This window comes from Hydra viridissima, unplaced genomic scaffold (genome assembly GCF_058129835.1).
Source record: "Hydra viridissima isolate aposymbiotic clone 2 unplaced genomic scaffold, HvirCarnegie_v1 scaffold_12, whole genome shotgun sequence".
Classification (NCBI taxonomy): domain Eukaryota; kingdom Metazoa; phylum Cnidaria; class Hydrozoa; order Anthoathecata; family Hydridae; genus Hydra; species Hydra viridissima.
Window position 1 is genome coordinate 3,046,662 of NW_028324311.1, and position 14,668 is coordinate 3,061,329.

The following is a 14,668-nucleotide window of genomic DNA, read 5'->3' on the forward strand; positions in this document are numbered from 1 at the left end:
AGAAAGCTAGGAAAGAGCATGCTGAGGTATTTGTGTCTAAATTTGCACTGGATAAGCTCCTTGGTGTCCCAAAATTAGCCTCTGGGACAGGCCATAAATGATCCATCGCAACATAACAACATCTTGTAGAGAAAATTCACTGATAAAGTTGAAGTTTCCAGCTTTAATACAAAATTGTTTCAACATTAAGCGCGTTCTTCTAAGTAAGATTGGTAGAGATCTCCTCTGCTTACGGTATCATTTGATGGAATTGATTTTGGCCAAAATAATCAACTTGTAGCGTGGATTATCTAATTCTCAATACTTTGCAATCTCTAAAAGATTTAAAACTAATTAGGAGGTGTTACACGTGGTATCTTTAGAAAACTTGAAGTGAAACCGGCAACATCAAAGCCTTTCATCAATCAGCTCTCGCATTTTTTAAGGGCTATGCTAAAAAAAAATCACAGTAAAGAGTCAGAGATCAGAGATAACTATTAAAAATCATTGAGCTAACAAAATCTCCTAGCCCAATTCATCATGCATATTGGATAGCCAAACTATTGTATGTCTTTAAAATATACCTCTTTTCTATAAACAAATTTCCAAATTTATTTGGAAATTTGTTTAAAGAAATTGAAAGAGGTTTAATAGCAGAATAATCCACTTTACTTTCTGTAAAAACACATTTTTGACATTACCCAGCAAAACCTGTCCAATAAAACTAAAGATTAATAAAGCAATTTTTATAACTTTTAAACCTAACCTACTAAGTTAATAAAATTTGCTAGGATACCTAAGTTAATATATCTTCAACTGAAATAGCATAGGGCACAAGTTTTGGACCAGCATACGCAATAGGTCGGATGACTAGAGATAATTTTCCTCTTTCATTTAAATCATTTTATTATCAGTTTATTAAATTTTTTAAATGTTCAGTAGATCCATTATTAATGGGAAAACTTTAAAATTAAAGTTTGAGTATATTGTGTCGTTTTGTAAATTTTTTTGGTATTATTCTTAATTAATAATTCTAGAAATTTGAGGTGGCTGACCCAAATTCAAATAAATTTCTTTAATAAAGCATTTATATTAATAAAGTTAGTCTACTTATGTTGTAATTGATTTCAACTCAACCAAAAATAATCAGATTATTCAACATTTGTTTCGTTTTAGTTACTTTAGGAGAAAACACCTTTAAAAATAATAAACATTTTTTAATGCACTGTTGTTGTTCCAATTTCATTACAATTCCAAATTTAGTCGGCGCAATAGTTATGACGGTAGTATAGAGTTCTTATGTTGTTATACAAATTGTTCGCATTATGTTGATTGGAACTTGTGCTTTATCATACACTGATGGCTTCAGAAGTTCTTATAGAAAGATCTAAAATGTTCCGAAGAAATCCAATCAACTACTCTCGACTTGCTTGTAAATTTTCAGGCCACATTGTTAGAAACTTTGCTTTAACCAGAACTGCAAAGTCTGTTAAATTTCTTGTTTGAATGGTTGTTAATCGTTATACATTTTTGAAGATATTTTCAAGTACAAATACAAATATTTGACATATTTAGTGTTTTTACCATCCCCTTTGATTTATGTTCTTCAATTACTAGTTGTACTACGTAGCTGATTGTGGATGTTACGTTCTCTGTTTTAATTATCCATATTCTCAGCATCTTCAAAAAGCAACAATTCAAACATTTTTGACCTGTTTGAGTGGTTGATAATTTTTAATGTACCATATAAAGACATCACTCACATCAGCTAACTCTCTCTATTTTCTTACATACTTGTGTTAATGGTAATTTCTTGATGTCATCAATCAGTCATCTCATTATTACAAATTTTATCATTACCGGTTAGAAACACATTCTAACAAATGAAATTGCTGCCTGTAAGCTGGTGTTATAGAGGTTGAAAACGATGTGAAGCCACTGACATTCTTGTTCTCATCACGTAATCTTTTTCGACATCTGTTTGAACTTGCTTTTCGATATCTACATACACCCTGTAATTCGGTAAATGCGGAGCGGAGCGTTAGCTGATATACGTTTGTACACCACGTACACCACAGCGTCAAACTTTAACGACGACAATTTAACGCTTCGCGTGATGATGCCATTTTTTTCAACAAGGTCGATAATTAATTTTCATTTAGACTTTAGAAAAAAACAATTATAAAATCTTAGTTAAAACACAGTTGTTTTTTTTATTGAATTATCAATAGGAATGTGGCAATTTGATCCTGTGTTTTCTCTGTATTTTTACCGTGTTTTTCTGCGATTATAAAGTACTCCGTGTTTTTCGCACTTTTTTATGTGGTTTGTCTGTGTTTTTTTCTTTTTAAATTATGATCATTCTTTCCGTGGCTTAACCAACCATAAAAGTAAAACAACAACATTGGTGAAATAATTTTTTCTCGGCCATTCACATATTTTTTTCCCAATTATTTTATGAAAGTAGTTTTGTACCCAGATAAAAATATTTAAAATATGGATCATAATAATGAGGGAGAACCTGTGGAAGATGAAAACATTTCGAAAAGTTTATCTGAAATGGAAAGACCAATAAAAAGGTCTAGATCTAATGACGATGATGAAATTCCAAAATGTAAACCGAAAAAAGAAAGACTCGAAACAAGATTGATTAGTGTTTTATCTTGTGTTGTCTGTTTTGACCTACCTAGAAGTGTAATATTTCAGGTAGGTAGGTGTAAATATAAGTAAAAGGTTTTATTTTCATAAACAATATGTAACTGAAATAGTACCTAGTTGCCTTTTGTAATGGCAATCTACAATGAAGAAAATCAGCATAGTCATTTTCTTAGATTTTTGAGCAAATGACGTTTCCTTCAATTCTTATTTGTTATTCAATTCTTAGATAAAATTTTTGTGTTTTGTTAACGGTTATATTTATTCTGTATGTGTAAGTTTGTAAGTAAGTAACACATAATACCAGAACCAAGACTCTTCAAACGAATTAATAACAAAGACCTATGATGTGAATAACACATGGTAAGATACCTTTAAATATACAACAACATTTATTATGTAAAAATATGTATTTAATTTCAAAGGTTTTTTTTATTGGCTTGGAATAAAAAGTGGTTAAATTTTTTAACTTTTCAAATTTTTAGTACCAAAATATCCAAAAATGTTTTTTTTTTTAACTACTCCTAGTCTTACTCCTAATCTTAGGGCTTTTAATATTTTTTCCCTAAGGTATTCACCATTCAGTCTTGACCAAGCAACACAAAAAATATTAGCAAATAAAATAAAACATGATTAAACAATTTAATTTTTCAAATTTTTTAGTGCCAGAATGGGCATCTTATGTGCACTGGTTGTTTTAACCATCTTCTTGCTGATGGTCGATTAAAAAATGAGCAAGCTTCATGTCCAACTTGTCGTATTGAAATTACCTCAAAAAATTCATCAAGAAATCTAGCTGTTGAAAAAGCTGTGTCTGAATTACCATCTAATTGTGAGTATTGTAGGGATGAGTTTCCACGAAATCAATTGCATAATCATGAAAGAAAACATTGTGAGTTAAGGTGGATAATCTTTCAGTTTAATTTATCTTATGTTATAATAAAAAGTTTTATTCAAACTAATTAAAGATTGTTTTTGAAATGATTACATCATTAACATTTATCATTATATAATCAACTTATCATTTCTCTGTTGCCCTTTCAACAGAAGTAAATTAACATTTTATATAATTATTTGTACACAAGATAAATTACAAAACTAGTTTCCTATTTCCTAAATCTTTCCTAAAGGTGTGTTTACACCATAAGTTTTTAGTTAGTTAAATAACTCATTGGTGACTGCTCATATAAATCTAATAAAATGCATTTTTTAAACTGTATTCGGTACAAGAATATTCTTTTTTGACCTAAAATTTATTTATGAAAAGAAATTTTACCTGCCAAAAAGCCTGATAAAATGGTTATCCTCTTAATTGTATTTTAGACCTTCAACCTGCAAATATAAATGTTTAGGCTGCGATTGGACTGGTATGTTTCATCAAACTGAATTGCATGAAAAAGAATGCATTTACCCTTCAAGATCTGGAACAGATATTCTTGAAGCAGTTAATTTTCAAATGGGTGAATCAATGGAAAAATTGCAGCACTTAAAAAGTTTGCTCGGGCTGCTCTCATATGAGAACATTGCTATTTGCGGTATTCGTTTTAGTATTGTCATATGCTTTCTGAAAGTCTGTGTATAATATAATATATGAGATCAAGTCAATTTAGATTATTTTCTTAAGTAAATTTGAATGTAACTTAGCAGAAATAATCTATTACAATCATCTATCACAAAAATTATATTAAGATTCTAAAAACTATTCTAAGAAACCAAAAAAAGCTCTACTTTACCTATAATCCAACACTTTAATGGGAAGTTTAAATTAAGTGAACCTTCAAGTTATTATTTTGCATAATAAAAGTATAGCATAAATTTACAGAAAATAAAGCTGAGTATTATGTGTGTAAAGTAAACTTTGTGACATGTATGTGTGGTTGTTACAACTAATAAATTTTTTCATTACATAGATGTTCAACTTTGTCCAGTTCTATCTGATGATTACATACCTAAGCTTTTTTATGAAACAAATCGTTTTCATGCTTTTGATCAAATGTGGGTCATTAAAGCAAAGGTTATTGGCAATGAGACAAGTTATAAAAGAGCTCTAAGCTACCAGCTTATATTGAAAGGTTGCTACTTCTAAAAGAATGCCTTTATTAATGTTATTTAGTAATTCTTATGTTTACACCTATGGATCTAATTTTTAAAAAAGAAATCAATCGAGTATTGAATTAATTTAAAGATTAAATTCTTTGTTTAACTTTGTTACATCAATAGGTAAGGGAACTTTCGAAACGAAATACTTCCTCATTAAAGGACCTTTTGGAGATGCTAAAATAGAACCTGAAGTTCAACGATTTGAATTCCGTGATGACAGTAAAGAGTCTGAGTATCATAATCTTTTCCTTGGAGATGACGGGGAATGCAATCGGTTGTTGGCAGCCAGAACCATAAATGTTCGGCTAATGATTTTTCTTGTGAAAAAATAATGTTATTGCACTATTTGTTTATACGTTATAAACAAGTATTGTAAAAATATGGAAATTCTTATTTATTTTGTAAATACTATGTGCAATTAAAAATAGCACAATATATTTCATTAATATTTATTTGCGTTTTAATCGTTTATGAAATTTTAATATTCAGTATTTTGCATCTCATTTTTCATCAACATACTTTGGCGCTCTCGTATTCTCTTGTTATCGGCTTCAACTTTCCCCATCAATGTCTTTGTAGATTGTTATTAGTTTTCAATTAATTTTTTAGTTGAGTTTTTTAGTTTAAAAATCTCTGACTATTAAAGTTAAGTGTTCCTGCCATTAGCGCGATTTTATTTTGCGGAAATTATGTAAAAAAGAAATTCAATTTTTTTCTTAAAAAACTTGGTTGTTTGTTTGACATTTAAATAATTTATTATTGTTAAACTTGGTTGTATTTGTGCTATTTTTGTCGCTTTGTTCGGTGTTAGAATGATTTTTTACACAATATTGAAATGCGGGTTTTACAATAATCCAACAAGGGGTTAGAAAAATTCGTCAAAAGCACAAACACCATCTTGCTTACAAAACTACGGAAATATTATTTTAAGAATGTTTTAATTCTTGCACTTATTGTTCGAATACAATAAAAGTGCAATAAACATTCTTAGAATAATATTTCCGCTTACAATTAGCGGATGAAACTATAGAAGCCCGGAATTAATTTCGATTTTTCTTCCAAGTAAATAAAAATTAAATATTTATATCTGATTTATATTTTTACATTTCTAATAAATTCTGTATATAATTGGTCATTGATGATTGAATCATCATTAGAGGCAAAAATAAATAAATAGCAGTTATTAATCAAAACTAAAATTAACGAATATAAATTGTAAGAAATGAAATCAAATCTATAATAACTTCTTATTGAAAACGAAAGTTTTACAATAAAGCAAAATTTAAATCAACTGCTTTTTAAATTTCAATTCATCCTGGTTCATCCTTTTGTTCATCATTTTAGATATTGTCTTGCAAATTTATGATGAAATGAAATCTTATGCACGAATTAAAAAAACGAACAAAAGTTTTTTTTGAACATCAAAAACCCATTTTTGAGATCAGTTAAACTATTACCACTACAGTCCAGGAAATTTGAAACAATGCCTAAATCCCAATTGTCTCATATTCAAGTAATTTGGTACTTACAAAGTTTAGCTTGTAATAAAATGTAAAAAAAGCTAAGCTTTATTTAAATTTATTTTTTGAACTTAAGGTGGTACATCCCCATTAATTTTGAAATTTTTTAGAAAAAATCAATTTTTTGAAAATTGGTTTTTTAAATTCAAAATTTTTCATAGAACAATATTATTAATTTTTTTTTTAATAAATAAATAAGGAAGTGTGTACAATTATGTGTTTTGTGGCCATAGTAAATTGAGAAGTCCGTAGCAACGCCATAGCAACGCATTTTAAAACAAAAAATGTAGACTTGCTCAAGCTTATAAACATCAATAACTCTTTTTTACTGCAGCTTGTTTATTTTGTGCCAGGTTTCTGTTGATGGTACCTGGCAAAAGAGAGGCCATCAATCTTTAAATGGTATTGTCACTGCAATATCAAGAGAGAATGGAAAATGTCTTGATTCAATTTTGTTAACTAAGTTCTGCAAAGCTTGTAGTTATTGGAACAAAAAAAAGTCAACACCAGGTTATCAAAATTGGAAAATAAATCATGTTTGTGAAGCTAACCACAATAAATCATCAGGATCCATGGAAGCTTCTGGTGCTGTTTCCATTTTTCAACGGTTAATTGAAATGCATGGTTTGAGATATGAAGGATATATTGGAGACGGTGGCAGCTCAGCATATAATGATGTTGTTGCAAGTAATCCATATCCAGGTTTTGAAATAAACAGACTTCATTGTGTTGGACATTACCAAAAGAGACTTGGAAATCGTGCGCGTAACCTTAGAGTGACACTTAAAGGTCAGTCTCTTTCAGATCGAAAAAAAATAGATGGAAAAGGTCGACTGACAGATAAAGCCATAAATACGCTTCAAAATAATTTTGGTATGGCTATCCGTCAAAATGTGAATAACCTATATGCAATGAAAAAAGGTGCTTGGACTGTTTTATTTCACAACAGTGACATAAGTGAAGAGTCAGAGAGACACAAATTTTGCCCACGAACTAGAACTAGTTGGTGTTTGTGGCAGAGTAATAAAGTAACAGGTGAAACAACATACAAAACTAAATTAAGCTTACCATTAGCAATTAAAGCAGTACTTATGCCGATATTTACAGATTTGACAAATGAAACATTATTATCAAAATGTTTGCACGGACAAACTCAAAATAACAATGAAAATCTGAATTCCTTAATATGGAAGAGATGTCCTAAAGATTTTTTTATTGGGAAAAAAGTTCTTATGATTAGTATGAACTCAGCTATTATAGGATTTAATTATTGAATCACAGCAGTTGAAAAAGTAATTAGTGCTGGAGGTATCGAACCAAGTATATTTATGCAGGAAGGACTTCGTAAATTAGACTGCAACCGAATTAAAAAAATGAATCACAAATCAAGTGCTAAAGGTAAAATAAGGAGAAAACAGCTTAGAGCCATCAAAAAAGGTTACATAGATATTGAAAAAGAACTGGAAAAGGACCCACAATATAATAGTGGAGGTTTTTAATTGGGCTCGTGCTTCTTTTCCTAATATAACGAACTTTTATTTTGTTTTTTGTGTTTTTCTCAAAATGTCATTTTTACCGTAAAACGGGGTGACTTTGATACGCGGGGTGACTTTGATAATTTTGCCTGTTAGTTTCAAAAGTATTGATTTGGAGATGTATTTGCAAAATTAGAAACTTTTTTTGTTTTTTTCCTAGTACATTATTATATTTTGCGTATATTTTTGAAAATTTAATGATTGTGAAGTGATTCTAGCTTGTGCAAATGTGTTGGGATTAACAAGACTTAAACAACAAAATAACGATTTTTACATGTACCAAAAAAATACCAAAAAACATATGATTTTAATTTTTTGGAATAAATTTTTTTCTAAAAATCTATACTTAGATGTTCAAGTGGTATATTCCAGTTATAATACCACTGTAATATACCACTCATTTTTGTCAATATTCAAACGAGTTCACACTTCACAGGTATAGCAAAATACCGTGTGAAGTGTGTAAGTGAATATATTCAAAACAAAGATAATAAACAACATCTATTAACAAACTACTAAACTAACAACCATCTGTAAATGTCTAGTTTATAAACAAATGGAAACAGCTGACTGGAATGTGCTTAAAAGCAGTATAGAACGTCATATAAAAAGTCAGTGTGAAATTGAAACCGATAGTCAAACTGTGCGATGTGCGCACAAAAAAAACCGTAAAATCTTAAAAATATATTGTAAATTGTGTTGTAAGTTAGTAAAACTCCAAAAAAAAAATATTAATGGCACTTGTGAAGGTGGCTTAATTAATAAGCTTTTAAGAAATAATAAACTATCAAAGTCACCCCCAACGAAGGATTGAGATAGATAACATTTTTGACTTAAAAAAATATATACTAGAACCAAAAAAAAAAATTATATTTAACGGAATCCTATAAAGGAAAGGTATAATGTTATATCGAAAAAATAAAATTCAAAAAAAAATTTATACGAAAGAATTTATTTGCAAAAATGCTCGAAAACCTATCAAAGTCACCCCGTTTGACGGTACCAAATACCTAAATTTTAAAACGCAATATTTTCAGTTTGGGACAATATGCTGACTTGAAATTTTCAGGGTGTTTTTGTTATAAATTGACTTAGGTAATGAACCAAAACTACAAGTAAATATGATGTATAAGTATGTTTAAAATCTTTTTTTCTTGCTTTTTTTGTTAAAAATTTTCTTAAATATATAGAAAATTATTTTTAAAATGTTCTATGCATCTTTAATGCATGATTTTGGTTCATAACCTCTTCGTACCTTTTAGGAACATAGTGTGAAAATTTCAGAGTTAAAAGATATTTAGAACTGGAGATATCTTGTTTTAAATTACACCCATACTTTGGCAATTCGTATGGAATAAGTGAGGCAAAAGTTGAGCAATCGAGATTTCTTATTTAAAAAAAAAATCAACACACTTGTTTTAACTTGTGTATTGTAGTTTTAATTTTGTATTGATTATTTTAAGGAAATTTTTTAGAATGGGGGTGTACCACCTTAAAAAAATCAGCGTTGTAAAAAAACAAACAATTTTTACTGGCAATATTGGATATAAACAAGTGAAAAAAAAGAATAACCATGTAATATAACAGTTATTATAGCAATTACAGTGGGTGAATACATTACTTAAGGTGACATGTTAAAACATTAAGATAACTTCTCAGATCCTCCTGGGGTTTCCACCCTCCACCCTCCCTCTCGAGTTTGCTGCAAAACAAATCCAGAAGCGTTGATTATCGTTGCCACCAACTTTAAACCTGCACTTGTTTACAAAAATTAACTTATAACATGAAAAAATTAGTCTTTTTTATCTGATAGTTTTTACTTAGTCTATCAGTTATCGAATATCGGAAGTTAAGTTTTGCCAGTCCGATAGTCCGATCCTTTTTTCTTAGTTCGATATTATTGGAATATTGAATATCGGAATTTCTATCGGAAGTGCCCACCTCTGAAAAATAATCACTCAAATATAATTATTAATTGTTTTAAAAATACAGATAGTCATTTAGACACTTAAACGTCACTTAGAAAATATTCTCCCTTTTAAAATATTCTTCCTTTTTTTTCTCCTCCCACCTTTAGAACTCATCGCCTAATTATCTACTAGAACTATTCTTAGCTTAAAAATCTTTACAAAAATCTCTTTTTTCATCTAAAACCTCTCATTTAAATCTGAAGAACATCTCCAAGATTTACTCTATCAATTATCTCTAAAATCTGTTCGGTCTTCTCAAACTTTCTTTTTGTATGTGTTTTGCAAACTCTAAAGTGAACTTGTTGTTATTTCGGGTTAGAGCAAACAGATGATAACAAAAATGGATGGAATTTTCAAATTTACCTTGTAACAAGTATATCATTCAAAGAACCAAATAATGCGTCGCTCTCAGGAAGGTCAGAGGAGGTTTAACAAGCTTTAAAGTTAACATCATGTTACTTGGTACGAGCCATAAAAAATCTAAGAAAAATTAAAATCAAAGATTGAATTCTTCACTCTTTCTGCAATATTTAGGTTGTTTTTTTCGTCGAAAGACATGCACCCAAGATAATGTAAACTTCTTTACTTCTGCGTTTCTATAAGCATATAGAAGGGGGTTAAGACACCCATTGAAGCACGTCAACCATACACTTACGGTTCCCAATTTTGAGACTATGCAATCTGAAAAATGAAGGTTAAATAAAATTTCCAAGATGAACACCGGCATCCAAACCAAATACAAAACCCCAATAATAATAACAATCGTTTTTGCAAGCTTCATTTCCCTTTTTTGTCTAATTAACCCAGCGTCGTTTGAAATTTCTTTCATAGAGTTTTTAGAGACTTTTCGCATTTTGTAATATAGTCCTGGCAGTGAAAATAAGGGGAAAATAATATGAACCCCAAGAAATACATAGTAAAGGGTAGAGTTCACGTTCCAGACGTAAGTGTATTTTGGTGCTGGTAGCATGGTGATAGCCGTAACAAAACAACATAAGAAAGAATACACCCAGATGAATATGATGACTAAAAAATACATGCTCTTTGTGATTAAATGTTTCCATTCTTGTTTTCCCGCAATTATAACAAAGCGCTCGAAAGTTATAGCAGTCACGGTAACAAATGGACAAACAAAAGAAAATATCCAGACTAGGTTTTGGGTTTTTGTTCCCAAACTGCCAATTGGCCATGAAGGATAAAAGTATACATAAACAAATTCAAAACTTGGCAAAACAGCGGAGATAATTATATCTGTGATGGCCAAACTTACAATCAAGATGTTGGACTTGGAATGAAGTTTTTTATTGAAGTAAACTGCAGCGCAAAAGAAAACATTTTCAATAATGGCTGCTATAGATGTTGAGATAAGAAGAATGATCATTAAAGCTTTGAAAGAAGATTCAAACGTGCAAATGGTTTGCTTTGTAGACTCTGTTTGGTTCATGTCTAAGATTAATTACTCAACTACGCAAGCAAAGTATTAACACGTGGAGTACCAGCATTTTTATGATCTTGAGCTTTTTAATAAATTATATCCCAACGAAAATATAAATAAAACTCCGTACATCACGAGAAATAGTTGTTTGCACTTCTTCGTCGTCATTTCATTGTTAAAGGAATTCTAAGAAAAGCGATCAAGTTTCACTCTCGTACATACAGAAAATAGAAAATAACTAAAACACTGGAGCTATATTTTTCGTGAATTATCGTGTTTTTCTTTTTCTTTTTTGTTTTTTTTTGGTTTTTTGTTTTGTCGTTTTCCTGCTTTATTGGTTTTTTAGGAATTAATTCTTACAGTTAAACTTATCGAAAAAATTTAAAAAAAAATTCGTTAAAAACGTTATTGTCATTTTCTTTTGTTCCTACAGACGACCGATTGTTCCTACAGATGATCGATTGTTCCTACAGATGATCGATTGTTCCTACAGATGATCGATTGTTCCTACAGATGATCGATTGTTCCTACAGACAGCTGTCAACCGATCTTGATATCAAACTTTAGATTTAGAGTATAACTTGAGTTTTTGCTTGTTGCGGGGGGCTAAGATCTATCCAAATGTGTGAGGGTAGGGTTTTTGTTTATCAGTGTGTTAGTGTTAGGATTAGGAGGGATAAGTACGAGGTTTTGTTGAAAGTTGGCGTGGAGATTGAGATTGAGATTGACTTTGAGGGTTTGGGGACTACTTGGTTAGGAAAAGGAAAGGTTTGCGGATAGTTTGGTTAGGAAAGGGCAAGGTTTGAGAATATTTTAGGTAGACATATTAAAAGAGGTTTCCGCATTCTTTACACTAGTTCTGATCGTCGTGCAAGGTGAATATTAGAAGCCATTTATTATTCAAAAAAATCTCTCCTACTTTTAAGCTCAATGATAAAAAAAAAGATTAGAGGATGTCTGAGTACATTTGCCTTTTTTACGAAAAGTACTTTTTGCATGATATATTTTCTGCTGCTGCCCTAGCTAACAATTTGCATGTCTTTTACACGATGAACAAGTTTAAATTAATCGATCATGAAGGTGCAGAAGGAGCCACCAAATCCATTGAGTAACACTTGAGATACTAATCTTTAGAGCTGGTAATCTTTTCCTTATTCAACGACTTTGTGAGTTATGCATGATGGGTCAGAAAATTATTAACATAGCAAAACCTAAAGTATTCTCTCCTTACAAACTCATATGGCTGTCACATGACTGCCACACGACTGTCACATGACTGCCACACGAATGCCACACGAATGCCACACGACTGTCACATGACTGTCACATGACTGTCACATGACTGTCACATGGGTATCAAGAAGTGCTCCACAGCGTCTTCACCACGATACAACTCTAGTGCATTGACTGCGAACTACTACTTAGCATTACTGCAGACTACTATTTAGCAATAGCTACATGATACTTGTATAGAAATCTGACGAGTGGAGCTTGAAATAATTTTGTTAATTGATTGGTTTAATTCTTCAAAGTCCGCATAGATATAATTAATAAATGGGAACAAGCAATGCTTCTGAATATTGAGTCAAAAAAGAAACCTTTTCTTCTTATTTTTTTATTGTCAAAAAGCCATGGTTACTTTTTTTTCTATTAAAATTAAACAGACCGCAGGAGTGGCTGAGTATTCCAGAGAATTCGAATATATTTATATTCAATCTTTCCTGTGTCAGCAATGTTGCAAAGCGAGGTAATAAACGTATAGGAGACATCAAAGCAAAATGTTTCCATCCAGTGAAGAGATAACAACTTACATAAGTTGTTAAAAAGCACCGAAACAGTTTCAAAGAACATATTGCTCCAAGAAATCAATTAAAAGGAATTTATAAAAACTTGTGATTATTTGTAAATTTATATATATTTTAATAAAATCTTTTGTGTCAATACGTGCAAATAATCGTAAACAAACCAAATTTTGCTAGATTTATTATTATTATTATTATTATTATTATTATTATTATTATTATTATTATTATTATTATTATTATTATTATTATTATTATTATTATTATTATTATTATTATTATTATTATTATTCCTATCATATTCCTCTATCATCAATAAAGATTTTTGTGTGTAAATTCCGCTGAGAAAGAAAAAAAAAAGGTTGGAAAAGTTGTGCAATCCTTTGGTCGTATAATTATGCTATTTATTAGATTCTTCTCTGAATGTTTTGTGTGAATTTTTTTATAATTCATCTTTTTATATATCCTCAATATGTCAAAAGTATGGGATAATATAAATCTACTCATAACATAAAATGCGCAATATTGGTTTAAACTATTCCAATCTGCAACGATTCACAACAAGGATTAATATGCCTAAAGCAATAAAAATTATCATAAACTTTCTAAGCTTTGTGGGAATGCATGTGAATTAGTTACTAAAAAATCAATGGCAGTTACAGCTGAAGAAATAAAATCTCAAGTTGGTACTGAAATTGGAGTATCAAATAATGGTTGGTGGTAGAGTTGAGGCTACTCTCCCATAAAAGGTGTTGTCGCCGCCATCATCATCTTGGTTGATTCTAAAAAGATGTTCAATGTTGAAAGAATTTCTGAAACATATAGGTCATTTAATTTCCACCAGAGAATTAAAGTAACTGATCAAAATAATATGATTTTTGGAAAGTCACTCTTGTTTGCGCTATTAATTTGCCGTGGTTAAGTATCTGCAATGAAGTCTGAAGGTTCTAGGAATATATTTGAGCAGCTAATAACGAAACACCGTCTCTATTACACAAAGTTCTATGGTAATGGAGGCAACAAATCCCATAAATCAATTGAAAATGTTTATGGAGAGATATGAAAGTTGAACGTCTGCACTGTATTAGCCATATTCAAAATTGAGCAGTTTTCGAAGTTAGCAGGAAACCGACTTCGCAATTGAAACAAAAACATTGAAAGTATTTTGGCAGTAAAGGTAATTTAACATTTAATATTAAACAGGTTGCAAACTTTTACTGTACTGCCATAACCTTTTACGGTATTGCCATAACCTTTTACGGTATTGCTATAACCTTTTACAGTATTGCCATAACCTTTTACGGTATTGCCATAAGGCAGAATATTGGTGATTAATAGGTATGAAAAAGGCTATTTCTGCTAGCCTGTTTATTGCAAGATTATTATGCTAAATTCAAAAACAGATGGTGCTTGTTTCAGCGAAATAAAGTCAACAAAATAACAACGTTTTTTTTGTTAACCATATGACTTATGACTTTTGTCTTTAAATGGTCATGCAAAACTAATTTTTATAAAGATCTAAGTGATGACAGCCAAAATTTTTTGGTAAGAACCTACAAACGATAAAGAAAATGGATGGAATATTCAAATGACCCTGCAACAAGTATATCATTCAAGAAACCAAAACATGCATCGTAACTTCATGGTAACCTTGAAGTGACGATGTTTTGGG

The 14,668-nt window shown here is 30.3% G+C and overlaps 2 protein-coding genes and 1 pseudogene across 5 annotated transcripts; 2 read left to right on the top strand and 1 right to left on the bottom strand.

Annotated features, from left to right (window-relative positions):
* Positions 1-2,346: 2,346 nt before the first annotated feature.
* LOC145194427 (zinc finger TRAF-type-containing protein 1 homolog) lies at positions 2,347-5,184 on the top strand. 4 transcript variants are annotated; one of them, XM_080072070.2, is made up of 5 exons: positions 2,348-2,685; positions 3,298-3,536; positions 3,958-4,169; positions 4,545-4,706; positions 4,855-5,184. In XM_080072070.2, the coding sequence occupies exons 1-5, from the start codon at positions 2,476-2,478 to the stop codon at positions 5,064-5,066; spliced, it is 1,035 nt and encodes a 344-aa protein (XP_079928196.2). In that variant the 5' UTR covers positions 2,348-2,475; the 3' UTR covers positions 5,067-5,184. The 4 variants fall into 4 exon arrangements, 3 of the variants coding, with proteins under 3 accessions (XP_079928196.2, XP_089925854.1, XP_089925855.1); XM_090069728.1 differs by having other exon boundaries at positions 2,356-2,997; XR_016445960.1 differs by lacking the exon at positions 4,855-5,184 and having other exon boundaries at positions 2,347-2,685; positions 3,298-3,526; positions 4,545-4,693.
* A 1,194-nt stretch (positions 5,185-6,378) lies between these two features.
* On the top strand, positions 6,379-7,824 carry LOC149880769 (uncharacterized; annotated as a pseudogene).
* Positions 7,825-10,105: 2,281 nt separating this feature from the next.
* Positions 10,106-11,335, bottom strand: LOC149880770 (histamine H2 receptor-like). The gene has a single exon (XM_090068484.1). The coding sequence runs from the start codon at positions 11,201-11,203 to the stop codon at positions 10,256-10,258; it is 948 nt and encodes a 315-aa protein (XP_089924610.1). The 5' UTR covers positions 11,204-11,335; the 3' UTR covers positions 10,106-10,255.
* Positions 11,336-14,668: the final 3,333 nt, after the last annotated feature.